Source organism: Chamaea fasciata, unplaced genomic scaffold (genome assembly GCF_029207755.1).
Source record: "Chamaea fasciata isolate MVZ Bird 193981 ecotype frontalis unplaced genomic scaffold, bChaFas1.0.hap1 SCAF_5, whole genome shotgun sequence".
Classification (NCBI taxonomy): Eukaryota; Metazoa; Chordata; class Aves; order Passeriformes; family Sylviidae; genus Chamaea; species Chamaea fasciata.
In genome coordinates this window covers 72,405,114-72,426,160 of record NW_027094090.1, presented here as the reverse complement: position 1 = coordinate 72,426,160, position 21,047 = coordinate 72,405,114, and the positions used below count along the sequence as shown (strand labels likewise).

The window sequence follows — 21,047 nt, the reverse complement described above, 5'->3', positions numbered from 1 at the left end:
TGTGTTTTGTTGTTTTGGTTTTTTTTTTTTTTCTGCATGGAATGATCAAATAACAGGCAATATGCATTGATTGTCTTCCTATGTTTTTAAAGTTGAGGATTTTTCATGCAAACTCTTTTCCATCTGATTAGGACTGGTACAGATGGTGCCAGATGCTACCACACTAGCAAAGATCCACAGGGAGTCTGGACTGATAGGACCACTGAAAGAAAACACAATTAAGAAATGGTTTCGCCATCATCATCCTCTGGAATCAAGTTACCAAGAGGTAACATCATAATGAAGCTTATTACACATTTCATGCTATGCCATGAGGGGGAAAAAAAAGAACCAAATTACAGTAGGCAGCAAAAATGAGTGGCTCAGACATGAGACAAACAAGTCTCATGCAGAGAAACCAGGGAATCCACTTAAATGCCATTCCCTATCTAAGGGAATATTGCTTTTTATCAGGTGAATGGTATTATATTTTCTATAAACATATGTCATGGAGATGTTTTGAAATTTAGTAGTAAAGTGAAGAAAAATTGAAACAGAAATTGTCTTGAGCTCAGAAAAAAATTATTTTCTAGGCCACCTCTTTAAATTCTTTCTTTTATGTAAACCACATAAAATCTTGGCAGATTTCCTGTATGTAGAAACAACCATGCCAATTCCTAGAGTTTCAACCATGCCAGTACCTAGAGTTTCAGAAAGCTGTTTTATCCAAACTACCTAGTCATAGTCAAAATACAGAAGATCATGCTTTTCATATCACATGTTCTCATGGGATCCCATGTAAGGCATCTGATTTTATGAAATTGGATGTTCTGCACGAGCCAAACAATACGAAATTTAATTTATAGAAGCAAAGGTTTTTCCAGGAAATCTTTTTAGCAATTTCTTGTTGGGTGAGCATGTTCTGAGGCCCCTGAAAAAAACTTTCAATTTTTTCTGTTTCTGGGACAGTTTTTATAATCCTTTTTCCACCCAAACAATAAATTAGTGGCCAAAATTTAAAGGAGTGCTTTGAGTATTTAATGCTCTGAGAATGAAATGCTTTTATAGCAGTTTGGTGATAGATGTGTATTCTAAATGTGTTTGGTAAACTTTAGTAATTTATAATTATTCCATAAGCATTTTCTCATCTACATTTTGACTACAAACACTTCAATTCCTCATATATCACTTGATTCTATTAAACAAGAACAATCTGTATAGAAAGAGGATTTTTAAAAGTTTGTGTGTTTACATTTTTATAGTAGAGGTGTAGACAATATTTCAACTCAAAAGGGAGGCAGTGCTAGTTATTGATTGAAAACTTGATTTCTTGCTGTTGCTGCTGCTGTTTGTAAAAAACACCATTAATGTGTAATATGCTAAAACCAATTCCTACCCAATTTCTTCCGATTTTTAAGTATATGAAATGCAGTCAGATCTGATTACATAGGGTTTGCATGAAATTACTACTATCCATTCCCTTTGTGTTTGCTAGTGAATGAACCTTCATCTTTTTTTTCACTCCTTCATAATTTTTTACTCAACACAGTACTGGATCTAAGGTGCTCAGAAAACTGGTGCAGAACAAGCTTTAATATCCTCATTTTACAGTTGGTTGAACGAAATCACAGAATGCTTAAGTGTTTTATCCAAGGTCATCAATGTGAATAGGTAGCACAGTTAGGCATAAAATTCAGCCAACACTTGAGCTGTGGCCCAAGTCTTGCCATTGCTGGTGGCACCTTGCATCTACAGGGAATTCCTGAAAGCCTAAATAATCATTTGCCTTGGCTAATGTGGGTTTTGTCCAAAACCATTAAGATCCAGATTAGGATGGTTTGGGTTTCTATATCACACTGTATACATTGAAATTTAGATTCATGGGACATGGACTGAGTTCTGGAGCAAAAAGTCCATGTAGGTAGTGAATAGTGCAGTGGATGTAAAACAACCTACATCCTTCTTACAAAGCAAATGGTTAAACTTGTGCATTTTCAAATCATTTCCTTAGGGTTATTTTTGCCATTTACCTGCAGAACACAGAACAGAAAATGCCAGCTTCATGCCAAGAGGCTTTATTTCTTTTCCTTTAGCATCATCCACCTTAAAGTTTCCTGTAGACTTCCAGGTATCTTTGGAACAAAAAGTGAAAACCTCATTCATAAAACTGGTCTTGTGCTGTAACTTTGAAATGTTTGAGTGCCATCCTTATACCATTTCTACCCAGACCTGTCTCATTAATCTCTTTTCAAAATTTTAACAGGTTAAAATTTTACTGACAAGCATAGCATTTTTAAAATTACATTAAAAATTGTTAGCATCACAAATATATCTGGATATTTCATGTAAGAGCTTTTGTTTTACTCACTAGGCCATAAAGAATTTCTTTTATTCCTGTGCTGGCTGGTGTGTTGTTACCTTCATCCTGGGAGTCTGTGATCGACACAGTGACAACATAATGCTGACAAAATCTGGACACATGTTCCACATCGATTTTGGAAGATTTTTGGGTCATGCACAGATGTTTGGAAGCATAAGAAGGTTGGTATCTACAGTAACACAGAGTAAACTTTAAAGCAGTGGTCTGAAATTTCACAGCTTTATGAAGTCCCATATAAAAAAATACCAATGAGATTAATCTTTCTCTTTTTTTCTCCCTGTATTTTCCAAAGCAACATTTTTTTGTTGTTTCTTGAAACTTCTAAAAAGTGTAGGAATGACTGGAAAAGGATTAAAATATGTTGGAGATCCCTTTTCAGTGTAAAACAAAAATGTAAATTCTTGTTCGTTCAGGAATTTGAATGTTGTAGTTCAGTAGTTACCAGAATAGAAGAATTCTGATGTTTATTGCTATTTTTTTCCCAGCAGAGGAGGGTTCCTAAAATAGATCCAAATCCATATATCTATCTAATTGACAAATTTCTTCCCATATTCAGAGAAGGAACCAAATTTTCCAAATGGGCATGGAGAATAATTAAATTATGCCTCTGTGGGTAAATTTTCAAACTTTTTCATTATTTTTTGAAGTTCCACACCAAGCCACACTGAGCTCAAGGGTCGTTTTGCAAATATCTGATTACCATTGTAGGTGTGATGTAGCTATGTCATGCTAAGGATCAATCAAACCGTGTGATCACGTATCATGTATCCCAGTTCCTAATGTGAACATATTATGAAGGAATGAATTGAGATGGAATAAGGACAGGATAATGCCAGGATGCCCAAAACACAAAGGAGCTGTTACAGCAGAGTAAAGAATGGATGAATGATCCCTTTTAGTGACAAGATGTGTAGTGTGTGTATGTCTTTCATCCATGTTTTGTAAAAATTTCCAGAACAAGTAAGTTTGAGCTAATTTTCTTTTTTTCCCCTTTTTTTTCTTTTTTTCTTTTTTCTTTTTTTCCTTTTTTTTTTTTTTTTGTGTGCGTGTGCGTGTGTGTGTGTGTGTATGTGTGAGTGTGTTTTTGCTGTTGTTGTTGATTTTTTTTTTGGTTGATTGGTTTTCTCTCGTTGGGTTTTTTTGGTGGTGGTGGTGGTTTTTCTTGGGTTGTTTTGGCTTGGTTTTTACTTTTTAGTTTTTTGTTAGGCTGGCCTTTGCCTGCTCTAGACTCAGTGTCTTAGACAGACATAACAGCATGGGAGTATTGATATGAGGGAAGCTGATGAGGATAATAAGTACTTCTAAGTCAGGCAGTGAAAATATTTAGTTGCAGTGCTTAGAATCATCATCCATCATTCAAGATATGTACCCTTAATCCTCCTTATTTGCTGTGGAAAGAATAAAGCAGAACAGAGTAATATAAACATACTCATGCACACTCCTTGTCAAGTGCTGCATCCTTCTCTACAACAAAACTGCTATTGGAACCTAGCAGGAATTTCCTTGAGTAGTAATTTTACATAAACAAAAAAATTGCCTATTTGAGTGAACAACAGGATGAAGCAAATATAAGAGGGGACACAACAACCAAATTTAAATGATGTAATAGCAATAATAAAAATAGATATTAATGCTACTGTTTTACTGCTCAGTTATATTACACCTTCTAATTAAGTCTGTGAAAACTTAAAATATTGTCACTTCCACAAGCAGCAGCCTCTTTTCCCATTTCTCAATTCAGTGTGTTGTTTTTAAACTACAGAATAAAATCACACATTTAGGACCTCCATTCATGGACTGCCCTCATGATTCCTTAGGAAAACTGGGTCTTCCATCTAAGAGCAGGTTGCAAACACCATGGGATAATCATTATTTTCTTCAAGCCCAGCTGCAACTGAGCAGATACAGCATTAAGGTATTAGTAATACAGTATTAATGACTATTGTTTTTACGAGTTGTATGCACCTTCGTGAAATGTAACATATTTGTACCACAGGAACACAGGGATATCACATTTTTACACATCACAAACTTCAAATTCTCCCAAAATTTGAAGCTCTCATTGCTAGTTGTATCTACTCATTCCCACAAGGCAAGTCCTGAGACAGGTTTGGCCTCTGGTTTCTTGAACAGCCCTTACACTGTACTTTATTTGAGTTCTTATTAGATCTTTTTTGTTTGAGTGTTTTGCACTCCCAGAATATCATACTCTAAAATAATATTGAAGAAACAGCGGCACAATGATGCCAAACCTAAGAATTATCAGTGCTGACCCTTGGAGGGTGTTGTTCAGTAGATATTCTACATACATTTCTGGCGTTCTACAGGAGATTTAAAAAATGCAAAGTACCTGATGCAAATCCCTGTACTTGGGATTACACACATAACGCAAACCTTTTCTGTGTGTGAGTGCAAAATGAAATCTCTGCAGATCAATGAAGGGGTACAGACAAGGAGTCCCCTCCCAAAGTGTATAAAACAATCATTCCTTACAGACCTTTGCAAGCTGATGGCCACCGTTGTCCATTTCCTGTTCTGTAGTAGAATTTTGCCACTAAAAAACATCTAATTTCCTCATAAAACTTCCTGAGGACAGGTCCTCTGCAGCATCCTGCACGAGGAGTCCTTGTTCTGATGGAAGGGAAGTGCAAGGAGTGCTTTGGCAGCTCAGGGACTCACACATGGGCTGCAGCTCTTCCTATCACATCCCATAAGAGTCTTCAGAGAACCTGTTGAAGTTGACATGGACATGATTCAACCAGTCATGCTCATTTTTGCGTTCTGATTGTGAAGACCATAAAAAAGGGTTAGTAAGCTTTTTTAATTCCTTCCCTCATCTTTAAATGATATCAAATAAATCTGCTTAGTTTTGATTCCAAGTCAAAAATCAGTTCTTCCTGATGTGAGAGGGAAGAAGAATCAGGAACTTTCTTTCTACATGTGCCTTCACAGTGCAGTCAGTACTTTAAATAGTACTAACAACTCATCTTTCCTTGGATCTAGATCTAATATATCAGAAGTGTTGGAGGGAGACTTACGATCTATCTAACCGATAGCATAGTAACAGAGAGCTTGGCTGAAGAATTATTCCCCAAGTGCCTTAGGGAACTTTCCTACTGAACCATGAGGTTTCATTATCTTCTCTTTCTATTGGTTTTTTTTTGGATTTTTTTTTTAATCACAATGAATGACACTTTTTGTTAGCAGTAATAAAATGCTCCTTTCATTCTCTAACCCAGCCTCCACTTTTGACCCTACGTTCCCCCAAAACAGGCAAGCCTGCAGGTACACTTCAAACTGTACAAAGAAATATTTCTTATTTGATTTCTTCATGTAACTGTCTTATACTTCATCTACTGTGTGTCCTGTGGTAATCATCTCAGACCCACACACATGTAAACTGGTGTAATGTTGTCCAGATAATCATCCAGGACCACATCAGTCATCACGTGGTTTGGAAGAAGGAATCTGGCTCATGGTTTTACCTGCCATACTTTGCTTGGCTTTGTTTTCTTCCTTTCAGTTCTGACCAGCTCCTTTTGAACACTCCTTCCTTGGTGAATTAAGCAGCAAGAGATTTATTTAAATCCTGTGCTAACTGAACTAATCCAAATTCAGCAGTCAATTGCATCCTCCCCACTACCAGTCACTTCCAGCACTGTCATCTACAATTTTTCAGTCAGTGATGTGTAGCGTGAGACTTAGTGGCAAGACACAAAGGGGTGCAGCTCATGGCACACTGTAAATCCACCTTTTGATAACATCAGTGCCCATTCTTTAAATATCCAGTCATCCTGATTACCTCCAGCACTCACTGGCCCTTTTCATTTCCCTGGTCTGAATCACACAGACCCTCTTGTCTCTTTGCCAAACTAATCCTGGCTCTTGGCATGGTTTTCCCAGAATTTAAATCTGCTAAGCTGGTTTTCTTCTACAAAGTTAATTACTAGAGACAGCCTAACTATTCCATTGGGAAATTCCAGTTATTAGGGAAGTTTCAAAAATATGGGAAAATTATGTTTCCCACACTTTCTTCCTAGGTTGGTGTTTTATTATACTGAGAAGTATTTCAGAACATCTGAGTATATAGAAATGTAGAAGTGCCTCTTTTTATTTTGAAAGTAACACATTTCATTTTTAGTGTTAGAAACCTAAAATGTGTCTTACTGTCTCACTAGAATTGTTGATTTTAAAGAAAAAAATCTTTTCAGGTATTTCTTTCTAAACCAGAAATGTTGGCATATGGACATGGAAAAATAAGTTGTATCTGCATTTGTTCTCTTTTTTCCTAAAAAAAAGGGAAAATGGGGAAGAAGGAAGCATTTGAGATAATACATTTTTCTTTCTTCTTTTTACCCTTTTAAAACTTTATTTAGAGTACTCATATAGAGTCTAAAACTTGAAAGTAAAAACTTAAAAGTATAATCACTTTTTGTTTTCTAAATTTGTGCATGAAAACTTGTACCAACCTGTATCAGATACTGAAAGATTTCAGTAGGAATTTTCAGTACGTCTCATTATTAATTCACTCTCTGCAGTTTTTTTTTTTTTTTTTCTGACATGATGGATCAACTCCTAATTCTTTGCCACTGTCCACTTTCAGGACTTCCTGTATGCCACCCTCCAAAAATCCCTGACTGCAACCCTGGAAAAAATTTATTTCCTGATTTAAAACACCTTAGTAGCCCAAATTATCTTAATAAGATTATCCAGCTGTTTAAAGACTGCCATCCACATAAAGAATGAAAGGCAAAAATATGCACAAAAAACCTGTAGGTGAAACAGCATCATCTCCAAGGTGACAAGGCCTAAAGGGGCTTCAATTTATCAGGGAAGAAATCCATCACTTCTGAAAGTCAAGTGCCTCTAGTTGTCCAAAACTGAACAGCAGAAGCACGAGCTGAGTCTGAGAACACATGAACAATTGTCTGCCCTGAGGGCTAAAGATTTATTCTTGCTGGCCTGGTACTTTCTCTAATTATTGAGCCTGGATTATAGCTTGCCCTTTTCCATTGTTGTTTGTTTGTTTGTTTGTTTGTTTGTTTGTTTGTTTGGGGTTTGGGTTTTTGTTTGTTTGCTTGTAGGGTTTGTTGTTGTTTTGTTTGTTTGGGGTTGTTGTATGTTGGTTTGTTTTCAGTAATAGCCTCTTGTGAAGGAAATTCAACGGAAATGCTTTGAAATCAGAGTACAGTATGTTTACTGCCCACTTCAAAATCTTCAATTTTTTTGGTTATCCTTTTCCAAGCACTCAGGCAATTAAGCGTGGCACTGTTTTTTCCATACAGTGTCTGTGTGGGTTTGCCTGTATCCAGTTCTGTTCATGCAAGAGCCTTGTTCTTCTTGTGGAATTGAGTCTCCTGAAAACCAGTTCTTGTCTACTGCAACTTTCAGAATCCTTCCTGGCTTTTCCTTCACTCCAATGGTGGCATAAACTGCTTTCCTATCATCACTTTCTTGAAGAAGTGATTAGATATTCTTGTTAACAATTATGTGGGCTGGAGAAGTTGCTTGATGCTTCCAGAGCCACCAGTAGAATTCTCTCTGCTTTAGGAGGTTGGCTGCACATGAGGTATTTAAGTGATTTCCTATCAAATTCCCCACCTCTTTCCTCCTCCTTGTTCTACCAGGCACCTTATGATTTTTTTGTAGGATATGACTCTAGAGAAGGGAATTTTAACAATAAAACAGAAAGAAAAGGGGGGAAAGACATCATGGTCACTGTCCATTTTGATTATGGTTTTATTTGTTATCCTTTTCAAAGTGTAACTGTTTATAGAGATATGTATTTTCTCCTCCCTGCTCCCATCAGAAACATTGCATTGAATCACCCCTTTCTCTGAAGGTTTTCTATACATTTTTTATGCTCCAGAGAGCTGTTCTCACACGCACTCAAATGTATATTTATATTCAGGGGAAGCTGTTCTCACACACAGTCAAATATACATCAAGCACTTTTAAATTAATCTCTGTTTCTTGGTCTTCTTTTTTTTTTTCTTTTTTTTTTTTTTTTCTCCTTTTGCTTGTTCTGCACACTACGCATTTGTCCTCCATCCTTAACTGGAAAGCATGCTGATGTATTTAATTCATGTAGGATTTTATCCCCTGCCCCGAGGAATTTCTTTGCAATTCAATTTCTTCATCACTGGTTTATTTCTCTATTTTGCCTGGTGATATACAAATGCCCTGAAACCATCTATTACTGTGTTTTCTAAATATCCATCTCATACTGAAAAGGCCTGTTAGCTGAATATTCCATGGGTAGGGCATATAACCCTACTTGTTCTGTTTCTTTTAGGGCAGCATTTGGGTCTCAGTTTTAGAATGTTTTTCACTGCTGAGGGCCAGTCAGGACAAAAAAAGGAATTGTCCAACAACCTCTGTTAACAAGAGGAATTGCTCCAATCTCCCTCTGAATGAACTCTCCAGTGATTTATCAATAGGGTTAGTAATAAACTCTAATAAACACAGAAAATTTGATGGTCTAAAAAAATGGTATAAGGCATTGGGAACGCTGCACTGAGCCCTGTCAAATACGGATATTGAAGGTAAAGTGTAGAAAGAATTGAGCTCCACCTCGGTGTTGTTTTGCAGTCTGATTGCTGGTGACTGAGTGCAGGCTGCTTTATCTGTATCTGCTGGAATAGAGGAGCCCAGCTCAGCTCAAAAGGGGCCTTAACTGGACACAGGGGTGCTTCCTAACCAGTCAATGTTTGCAACAGGACTAAATAATGAAACAGAGAACAACAACAACACAATTTATCACCAGCAAACATAAAGAAATATACCTGGACCATAGGAGAAACTCCATTTTTCTTCTTATCAGGACAAGATCATAAACATGCTTCTGAGATTCTTATTTAGCCTATTCTCAAAGATTTTTATGATAAAGTTCTTCTCCAACCTATCAAATTTCTAGTTTAGGATGTCCTCTCACAGCATTTTTTTTCCCCTAATGCCTAATCTAACTCTTGCTGTGTTATCATCTTATTTATTCTTCCTCTTTCCGGAGGGGACATGAAGATCCCATGTTCTGACACTATCCAAGACAAGTATGTTCCTAAAGCAGAGCAGATCTTCTTTCAGGGAGTATCATTTTTGTAATCTTGCAAAGTACACCATCAGCTAACTGCACAGAATGGTTGAAATTCTGTGACATAAGTCAATAAACTCTGTGCTCAGGCTGCAGCAGAACTGAAGGTTGCAGCAGAGCCTGGGCACTGCAGCCAGACTGAAATCCATCCAGAGGTGCCTCCAACTAGTTTCTTGTTCCCATTATGAGCCTTGCCAATTTCCTTGCTCTGTGGGAGGGTTACAAACTCTCCTTCTCTGAATTATTATAATTTTGAAATTAAGGGGCTTTCAGGCAAAGATATGGGAATAGGAATAACAGTTCTCAACTAGAAAAATTAAAAATAAAAATGCAGCAGTACAAAAACAAAACAAAACAAAAACCTCCTGACATAGTCAGAATACAACCTGACACCCTGCCAGTCTGGCTGTTGGTAGCAGTCTGGAGAAATAAATGGTGGCTGCAGTCCTCCTGGAGTGCCAGATGTGGTTCTGCTGAAGCAGTGGTCCTGCAGAAGGATGTCATTTGCCTCTGAAAATCCAGTGGTGGTGTAGATGGGTCCAGTCTTCCTCTGGGAATCCAGTGGAAAAGGCTGCTGTGGATTTCCAAACCTCAGATTATATCCAGGTAGGAATGCTTGGCTCCTCCATCTCCTGTGAGGTGGAGCATCTCACAATGGGAGGATTAACATTTTATCAGTCAGGCAGTGATGGCCCATTAAAAGAAGATATCTCCCTGGGTGAGGAATGGGTCATGGAAGAGATAAAGAAACACTGCCCCACCTCGTTTTAACACATGCTAACAGAATACATACTTCTGGTTACATCTTGCATTGCAACCTAAGGCAGGGAAACTAGGTGTTAACAGAATGATGAATCGGAGTTCTTACCTTAGGAGAGGATTACAGCTTGTTTTCCACTATATCCATTAAACATGATTAAATCTCGATGTGACCAACTCAGTTACTGACAGGAACACATAAATCTTCCAGGATAGGACAGCCCAATGTATAAATACTTCTTTTATGGCTGATCAAAATAGTGGGTATGTTCAACACAGTAATTTGACTGAGCTAACATTGAGGCTGTGATAATAAAAAAATAATATTAGAAAACTTGATGTACATAGAAGAAGAATTAACTTAATCAATAAATAAGGCCATAATAGTTTAAGAACTACTTACCTAAGGAATTCAGGAAATTCTTTCTAGTTTAATGTTTCTGGCTCTAAAGGTAGACATTAATATAAAAAAACACTGTGGCTAAAACTGCAATCAGAAATGAACCTTCAGGTCTGTAATCTGAAATCTTTTCTTGCAGTAGATATCTCAAACGGAGGCAAAAATGGCACAATATAGAGTTAAAATCATGCACCCTGGTATAGGCCTGGTCATTTAGTTTAAGACTATAGGTTAAAAAAAAAAAATAAGGTCTAAGTTTTAATTGTCAAGGACATGTCATTTACTTTAACCAAAGATGCTTGGGGCATTCAGAAAACTTTCTGTGTGTTGGGAATGAGATCAGTGCTAAATTCAGACCAGTTTACTCAAGGCTGTGTCCAGCTAAGTCTTGAAACCTCCCAGGATAATCTTCCAAGGCAACCTGTTTCAATAGTTACTTTTCCTAATAGAGAGGAATTTTTGGTTTGTTTGAGTGTTTTGGTTTTTTTGGTTCTTTTTTTCCGTATGGCAGGTCAGAAATTCAGCTGGTTCAGTTTCTCTTATTCTTGTTTGGATCCATCTGTTTTAGAGCCTTCTGTAGACACAAGAAAATCCCCTTTGGCCTCTTGAAAACCTCTCATCTCCTGGGTAAACAAGCCCACATTCCTCAGCCTCTTCTTACAGGCAAGTTCCACCATAATGTTGGTGGCTCACTCCAATTTACTGACATCTTTCAGGTTTTGGCAGAGTATGAACTAAAAAACAGGCGAAGTGGAACATCTTTATACGTGGCATCTTTCAGTATTTTCATTAGTAACCAGTATGATGGGATAGAGAATGTGTTTGTTCATTATTGGTAGAGGCCCTTTGTGCAAGGTTTTGGTTGTGAAAATTTCTATTAGGACTTTTTTAGACAGGGATATGAGAACCCTCTTTACTATTTTTCCACAGCCAAATATTAGTTAATGTATGATATTGGATAGAAAAGCTTGAAATTTGAAGTAATCCTTTTGTTTGTCTTTGCACTGGGAAAACTTCCCCTGGAATATTTTTAACACTTTACTTTTAGAAAGATGGAGATAAGAAACCCTGGGAAATTACAAGGAGTCCAGAAAAAAGCAATTAAAATCTTCGGACATCTGAAATACAGGACTTGTTAGAAAAGGTAGAAGCAGTTGTCTGCAGAAGATTGAGGAAAGACATAGTAATAGTCTGCAAATACTTTAGAGGCTGCTTTATGGAAGATGGGATCTTCATGTTCCCTCAGGAAAAAGCAAGAATAAATAAGATGAAAGCACAGCAAGAGTTAGATTAGGCATTAGGGAAAAAAATGCTGTGAGAGGACATCCTGAAACAGAAATTTGATAGGGAGGTTGAAGGACTCTATCATAAAAATCTTTGAGAATAGTCTAAATAAGGATCCCAGAAGCATGTTTATGATCTTGTCCTGATAAGAAGAAAAATGGAGTTTCTCCCATGGCCCAGGCATATTTCTTTCTGTTTGCTGTTGATGAATTGTGTTGTGTGATTGTTCTCTGTTTCAATTCTTAATATATAAAAAGAGTGCCATTGATTATGGTTTTTTACTGTGTCTACAAATGTCTGTGATTACTGTGATTAAGTATTTTCACTTGGCTTTAGAGAAATAAGCACTCATGTTCATTTATTTTGTGTTCCTCAATAAGCTTTTGGCTTTTGCTGCAAAGGATGTCAGCAGTCAAGCACTCCCTAAAAGCTTTTCCTATTTTATTGGATACATCTAAATTCCACATAGTCATGCTGATTATTATCAGTCACTCTTGACTCAGCCAAAATGATTTTAAACCAGTCAGGGAATATATGGGGGGTTTTGCTGCTGAGCAGCTGATTTTTAAATAGCAAAGAGTTCTGTGTGGTTTCTCACACACTGTCCAAATGAAAACTTGGAGTACAACAGGTTTGATCTCATTGCATTCATGTGTGTGACTTGGACTTTTCCATAACTGCACTATTGGGAATCTTAGATTGGATCACAGCAAAGGTCATTTGTTGTTGGTTATCTCATATGTTTTCCCTACTTAATATAAAAAGAAGTCAGTGTATCATTCTTTAATGTTCTGTACCGTGAGATTCAGAGTAGAAAAAACTAAAACCATTTAGCTTTGTTAATCAGTTTATATCTAGAGTTTCATAACAAATCCTGATGCTCTTGCTGGATTTCTTGGAATGCAGCATAATTCTATCCCACAGTGAAGTCCCAGTAGATGTTCCCATCACCCCAGACTAAGTTTATTTTTGTGTGATGATCTCTTAATTTCCTTGAGGTTTCCTTTCTTTTTTTCTCTCTCATGATTTATCATCCAAACATTCATTATCTCCAGAGGAACTGCAAAACACATTCCCATGAAGATCTCAAATCTCTAAAAACACACACAAACACACACACACACACACACACAAAAAAAAAAAAAAATAAAATAAAATAATAAAAAAAAAACCATAAAGTAGCCTTGTTTCCCTCTGAATGGCTTGAGTAAACTCTTTTGTCACAGCCATAGTAAAGTATTAGTCTTTAAAGTCCAGGACTGCAATCAGACTCTGTCATAAACAGCAGTATTGCCTTTTTGACCGATTTCTACCATAAAACCAAAGGGTTCATTAATCTCATCTAGGGCTTTAGTGGGGGAAAAAGAAAAAAGGAAAGAAAAGAGTAGGCAAGATGTGATATGGTAGCTTTAATGATTTTTGAGGGGTTTATTGGCTGTACATCTTTGGTCCATCTCAAGTCATACTAGTTCTCTCAGTGAGGCTTTTCTTTTCTAAAAAATAATGGTACCGGACATTGTAATTACACAATAGAGGTCATTCAACAATACTTCAATTCCATATTTCTTTAGCACACCATAAATAAGAAAAAAAAAAAAAAAAAGTCTTTTGGTCTACCGAGATATGGTAAAGGGCTTTTATTTGAAAGTACTTCATAATACCAGGTTTTTTACACTGATGCCAGGCATTTCTTCAGTTTGATGGAGGCAGCAAGTTGTATCAATACAGATTTTAGGCCTCTAATCTTGTCCCTTTGGCTGCTGCACAGTTATCGGTCATCCAAGATCTCATGCATATAAAGTATTATGGGCCTTAGCTGTGATCTTGAGGGTGTTTTGCAGTGAGAAGTATTTAATGTTTGTAACTTTTAGATAAGCTCATGTGAGCAAGGTGTGTGATAGATAGAGGTCCAAGTGAAGGCTGTTGTTACCAGGCCTTTGGATGCACTGTTCATCTCCTGAATAAATGCCAGAATGGAACGTAATCTTGGCAATCTGCCCTTTAAAGATGTCCTGATTTAAATATAGAAATTCAGCACCAGGGTGAGGTTCTTTGGCACAGGGTGTATGTGGTACATGCAACAGCAGGGCACACCCTGTTTCTCTCTTTCTGGAGGCTAAAACAGTCTCTATTTGCTGATGAAAATTTTCCCATCATGATGGGCAGTGACTGGACTTGGCTGTTTGTAATTTTGCTGGAGAATTTTCCCTTCAATTTTTTTATTACCCAAAGGAGTTTGTGAAAACAGCAAGGAACACTTTAAATCTATGCACAGACATTCATCCTGTCAATTGGTTTTTCAGAATCTTTTATGTTCTCTTCAAGCATCTCTTCCCACTGAAACTTTATTTTTTAATGTTGTTGTGAGAAATGGCTGTGTTGTTCCTTCTAGTGGTTCTTGTTTCCCATAATCTATAAAGTTGGCTTTATGTGAGGGATTTTTTTTTTTTTAAATTTACATTGCAAAGTGTTCCCTTTGTGAACAACCAGCGTCTTTAATGGAGCTTCAGCATCCAAGTGTTGCAGGGTTTACCTTGTGGGAGAGGCTCTGTTAGCAAAAGGCCTTAAACAGACCTGGAGAAATCGAATTCCTACGTCATATTTTGCATGTTGACAAGGGAGTACTGGCCTAACACCCTAGAACACACTCACAAAAGATACTGAGAAATTTAAGAACCTTGTAAAACTGCTTTCAGTCATCCCACAAGTAAAATTACACTATAAATAATGTAAATATTAAAATATCAGTTGTGTGTTCGCACAGATCCTTTAGCAACAACAATAAGAGGATTGACTAATGTTGTAGTTATTACGTTATGGGGAAGTTGGCCCACAGCCCAACCCAGCAATGTTAAACACCATATTTCTTCCAGTAAAGTAATTTCTGATTGCAGTATCTATTTTCAGCTCAAGTAGCTCAATGTGGGAGACTGGGACTAGCTCAGAAAGGGCTGTGTTTTCATGGTGTAATTGTGTCTCTTGATGCAGCTAGACATCAGAAATAAAATATGAATTTTGAGCAAAATGCATCATATTTACAGCGGTAGTTTTTGATTTGGAATATTTCAGCCCAAGAACAAATTTGGGGTTTAGACATTCTTGAGATGCTAAAATGCTTGCAAATCAGGATTTAGATTGGCCTTCTGTTCAAGATGTTAACGTTAATAATTTTCCCTATCTCTCTCTTTCCTATGGGCTTCAACAAATTGAATTTCATTATTCTAATTGTATCAATTTATTTACCTTTTCTTTTTTTAATACAACTGATAAAAATAAGATAAAAGACGAATGAATGAGTGAAAGAAGGTTCTGGGAAAACTTCAACTCTCAGAAATCAATAAAAGACACAAATTTGTAGTTCTTTGAGATCTACAGCACAAAACTACAAAGTAACTGTGTAACAGTCACACTTTAATATAACCTTCCAAATGTGCACTCACATCTAACATCATACAGAAAAATGTGGAGGGAAAGAATTTTTTTTGTGGGCCTTCATCATGCCCGGCACTACTTTGCTGAGTTGAATAATAGATATATATATTGAAAAAAAAAAAAAAAAACAAAACAAAAAAAAACAAAAACAAAAAAAAAAAAAAAAAAAAAAAAAAAAAAAAAAAAAAAAAAAAAAAAAAAAAAAAACCACCCTAGTGGCCTGGACTGCTTGTAGGTGAAAGATAACCATGGGAGATGTGGATTCAGAGTTGGCTGCCATGGAAGCGTTTCTAAACATAAAAGTGGGAAAGCCACCTGAGCATTTGCTGTGACTTAAACTTCCAGCTGTAGCCTCTAATCTCATGACAACTTGTTTTTCTTCCTGCAGTAATGTAAGGCAGGCACTTTTATGGGAAGGTGAGGAAAACTCCCGCGAAAGCTCATCTGTCTCATTTGTGAATGCATCAGGAAGCAATGGGTTGCCTCATTCCATGTTTGAGGTTTTAGCAAGAAACACACATCCTGAAATTTATTTCTGCATTTGAACTTACCAGGAACACTGAGTTTATTTAAATCTATTTTGAATTAAGGGTTAACACACTGTATATTGCCTTGGAACAGAGCCCTCTAATCTGTTTACATGGTTCTGTGTACACAGTTGTGATGAGTAAATCACTGCAGTAGGTTTTTCTTTGTGAGGATGCAGTTTATCAGGCCTTTCTGGAACTATTGAATGATAGGATTGTTAGGAGAAGCCTGGCTAATCTATTTTCTTCTGCAATAGCATGCCATAGCCACAAACTGTGCTGGTGACAAGAAAAAAAGGCAAGCCATGTTGTCAGATTCTGCACCTTATTTACCCAAGGGTGAACACAGAGTAACTGTAGAGAAAACAAGACAATGTATTTATATTCTGTTTTAACTTGAGTCAGAATCATCTCTTCAGGATGGTGTATATTTAATGATAGCATCATACCTTGGGGTTTGCTTGTTGTTGGATTGTGGGGGAGTAGGGGTTTTTTCTTAAATTCCCTTCTTGCCTAGAAGGGAGTCGATATTTATAACCCACCCTCTTTGAGAACAACTTTTAAATATTTCAAGACCAAGAGGGAACTTGTTTCCAGATTCACTTTTAGGCTGGATTCAAGAAATTAAAGCAATGAGAGTTTTAAAATAAAAGCGAAGAAGAACCAGAAGAAAACACTTGTTCAGTTGTTGGATTTCTCTCTTGGAAACTCGCTGTCAAACCTTTCTCTGCCCCAGTTAATGACACCAGACAGAGCAACAGAGATTCCCACACTGAGAAAGGGAGAGGTGAAATAATGAGGAAGGTAATGCTGGAAAACACAAATGTGAATAATGAGTTACAAATATTTACTGTCTTGCATGGTTAGCTATTTGGGGTGAAATTTCTCAGGTAATTGTTCTCTTTTCCAGGGACCGAGCTCCCTTCATCTTCACATCAGAGATGGAGTATTTCATCACAGAGGGTGGAAAAAACCCACAGCGTTTTCAGGAGTTTGTGGAGCTTTGTTGTCGAGCTTATAATATAGTCAGGAAACACAGCCAGCTACTCCTGAACCTGCTAGAGATGGTAAGCTCGAGGACGAAACCAAAAATCAATTTCCTCTGGGGTTCTCTTCCCTTTTGCCACATCTGTGCTGCTTCCAGTAGCACTGGGATTTGAAGAGGCATCAGGTGCACGGCTGATAATGTTAGTGCTGCACTTCCTGTGCAAAGAAGCTGTCCACTTTTCAGTACCAGTTTCTGAGAAAAGGAAAGCTAATGGGTGTTTTTCCATTTTATAATGGTTTTTGGTGGGGTTTTTTTGTTTGTTTTTTGTTTTTTTGGGTTTTTTAGGGGGGGTTGTTTGGTTGGTTGTTTTGTTTTGTTTTGTTTATGTTTTGGGGTTTTTTTGTTTGGCTGGGTTTTTTGGTGTTGTTTTTTATGAAATAGGAGAAAACTGCAATAGAAGCTGCGTAAAAGTTTTGCATTCAGGAATTTCACTCAGCCCTTTTTCTAGGGCTTCATTTACCATTCCTGTTCATGTCTGCAAGACAAAGCAAGCTAAATATTTCACAGGGTGGGTGATCTGACAGTACTTAGCAGCACTGCACTTACAATGACGCTGTTAGAATGAGGGGGTTGAACATTTCCACAGTCCTTTCCTAGGATGGCAAACACAGGAAAGAGGGCAGTGTCCATATTGACACAGGTTATAAAATTCTTTTGTATAGATTTTTAAGGCCTCTAGGAGTTCTTTTTTTATCCTTAAGTACTCCTACTGACTCATGTGCTGTGGCAAATTCCATATCTGATTTATGCCTCTATTTACTTTTGTGGGAAAAGTAAATGATTTTCCCCTTCATGGATACAACAGAGTATTACATTAATCCTTGCTAAGATGGTTGGCTAAGATATCAATCCAAAATTTGTGTGCAGGGCCCCACAACCTAGGGGAGTGGTCTGTGCATGAAAAAGTCTACATGGCCTTATAAACAGAGCTGCTGAGATTGGGGTACAGCCAAAAATTGCTCTGTAAACACTATTTTATCACCTCCAACTTGTGCAGTGGGGGAGGGAGAGAGAAATCGAAGGAATCTCTCCCCTTGCCTCTTCCATCTTGTGCATGGGTTCACATGGAGTGATTCAGTGAGAAATTCCCTAACATGGAGCAGGAAGGATTGCTCCAGACCTCTTGAACTTGCTGCTTAGTAGCACAAAGGTGCAACAAAACAGCCTTCCCATCATAAAGCACGATTTTCCTCTGGAAGCAGGGCAGAGCGAGGTTGTAGGAGATCCTGTCCAAGTCAAAAAGCCTCAAGAAAGCTCAGGATCAGCCTGTTCTCTCATCCACAGCAGTAATCCCTTGCATTTCTGAACAGGTTGCCTAAATAAAGCCACATCTCCTGCCCATCTCCTTATCCCCAGTGCAGTCCCTCTTTCTGTAAGAGAAAATGGTGTTAGATTACTCTGGGATAATAGAGAGCATGTTAGGAAAATGCTCCTGGCAGGAGATCTGAAATAACTCTCTGGCCAAAACTCATGTTTGTCTGTATTCAGGACTTGCTGCATCTTTTGTTTCTGCTGATCTTGTAGCAGAGGTAATAGAGCTGAGATAAAAGTCAGCATCCAGATATTTCTTAATATTTGACAGTGGGCTGCAGCTCAGTCAGTTGTGTTGCACTTCATAATTGAAAAATATGAAGCTGGCAGCACACTCACACCCCATCAACAAACTCCTCATAGCAAAAGGAGTTAAACCAGACCACTTTGAGAGTAACTTTATTTGGCCAGTAATATTTGGAAAGGTGTTTCTGCACTTGAAGTGGGAAGTTGGTCAGAAAATGTACATATCAAAATGTTTCAGTTCCATGGATCATTTCTGGACAAAATAAATAGACTGTGAAGTTCCTCTTTGAATTCATTTTCACACAGAATTTCAGATGTCATCATGGAGGAATAAGATTAACTAATCACTGCTTATTTGTATCAGTGAAAGTCTAAGATTTCTCTCACTGTTTGGATCCTGCATCATTAATCTTTAATTCTACTCCCACATTTTGTTTTCTCAGATGCCATTTGTAAATCATAGTTCAAAAAGATTTAAAATAAGATTGTTTCAAAAAAAAAACAGTGTACTCCACAGAATGTTACACTGAATCCACAGAATATTCACAGAATATTCACTGAGTAGTAAATCATACCCTGGGTGATCAGTGATAATTAGTGGTTTCTAGCAAACATGATTGTGAACAAATTAAGGGATTTTTGGCCCAGTTTGGGAATTAATATTATTTCTTGGTGATGAGCAGCAAGTTTCTAAAACTGTACTGACATTTGCTACTGGGGAGTAAGAAATAATCCATGAAGTTTCCATCACTTTCAAAAGCAGAAAAATCAGTGGGAGACCCAAGAGTCTGCTGTCAGAGTTCAGCTGTGTAAATGCCTGTAGTTCCTCAGCTTTGCTCTCATTAAAGACTTGATGTGAGCTATTATAAAGAGAGTGATGGCAGGACACAAACACCTTCTGACTACTTTAAAGAGATGCAAACTCCATTACTGCAATAAAGTTTGTTTTTTCATATGGAAAGTTATTAAAAGGGACTTTATCACTCCCTTTTCTGGTGAAGGGCAAGGAGCTTTATTTGCCTATGCAATAACCTTGGGGTTTTTTTAATCCAAAGGGGCAGGAGTTGTTATCATCTTTTATAAATGGGTTGAAGGTATATTGATAAATAGCACCGTGTGTCCTTCAGTGCTGAATATTGTTATTGTCCCTGCTGTCAACTCACTTTAATTCACCTCATTGAGCTTTCTGCCTCTCTGTTCCTTGCCAGTCAAAATTCTGTGAGGACAGTAATCAAACTGTCCAGTGGTAGCTTGGGATGGGGCTGAAGAAGATTTTCCTCATAATGCCAAAAAGAAAATGTACGAATGTTGAGAATGTTTGAAGGAATAACCTTAAAATAAAATCAATGCTTCCTTTTTTTCTTTGCTGTTACTTGAAAAACTCAGTGGGTCTTCCTGTCTGAGCTAGGCATAAATATCAATGAAGAATACACAGCAGTGACTGCAAATTCAGATACATTTCCATCTGAGCAATCTGAAGGGGTGTTGTTTCTTCTGCATTACACACAAAAAAAGCATCACACCCAACTTGCTGTGATTGCTGAGAAAAATCTGTAGGTTTTGAAGTGAGTAAATTCAATTGTTGTCATTGACATTTGAAAATGCCTGGAGAGAGCTGTATGGGCAATCGGACACACTGAGCTGTCTAATCTCCTCAAGTTTTTTACTTTGCAAGGGGAATATTGGCATATTTGTTTTTTTGAATCTAATCTGGCTGGCTAACTAGAACAGTTCTGCCCCTCATTGATGGAGGATGATACCCACTCCTGAGGGCAGTTCTCACTGCCCACTTCGGGGCCCCTGCCATGAATCAATGTCTGAAGAAGCTTTTCTCCTCCTCTGACTGTAAAGGGAGTGAATCTGTGATCCCTTTGCAGGAGGAGCCCAGAGCAGTGATGGTGGAACCAGGAGTTACAAATGAGAGGGTGATGTTGCACAAAATTGAATTAGGGCTAAGACAATGCTGTGAGCATAACAGAAATGTGGTTACTATTGTTCAGGTGGATGAATTTGGTCACCTTCCCTTTATCACCATTAGAAGGATCTGAAGGAGGCTTAGCTATACACTCCTTGAGGATATGGTGTCCGAAGAGAAAATAAATAACAGAAATGGATCATTGATTCTGACCCATGCCTCTTTCAGGTGCCTCAGTGTGAAGGTTTACAATGCAATATATTCACTTTATTATTCCAGGCATTGCTCTAGCAAGCAGAACCACTTTTCAGATCAGCAAAACTGTTTTACAAGATGTTTTGGTGTAAAAGTTTTCTTCTCTCATTTAGGCCCATTTCATTTAAATTTCTTTTCAGTAGAACAGTGGACTAATGCTCTAATATTACTTTACATTTAGATGCTGCATGCAGGATTGCCTGAGCTAAACAGCATCCAGGATCTGAAATATGTGTATGATAACCTCCGTCCTCAGGACTCAGATCTCCAGGCTACAAGCTACTTTACAAGGTAAAACCAGAATATAATCTAGAAACCTTGTCTTCTTCAGGCATGAAGCAATTTTTCTCTTATGTTAAGAAGCCTAATCAGGGAAATTACACAAAAAGGATAGTTTGTCTTCACATGTTTACTTTTAAAA

At 37.5% G+C, this 21,047-nt stretch overlaps 1 protein-coding gene across 1 annotated transcript in view; it reads left to right on the top strand.

The window, feature by feature from the left end:
• PIK3C2G (phosphatidylinositol-4-phosphate 3-kinase catalytic subunit type 2 gamma) overlaps positions 1-21,047 on the top strand; it is a 192,514-nt gene that overhangs the window by 121,118 nt on the left and 50,349 nt on the right. The window contains exons 23-26 of the mRNA XM_066184438.1: positions 132-268; positions 2,351-2,520; positions 16,762-16,918; positions 20,808-20,917. Of these exons, the coding sequence (XP_066040535.1) occupies positions 132-268; positions 2,351-2,520; positions 16,762-16,918; positions 20,808-20,917 (574 nt within the window). The remainder of the gene's footprint in view (positions 1-131; positions 269-2,350; positions 2,521-16,761; positions 16,919-20,807; positions 20,918-21,047) is intronic.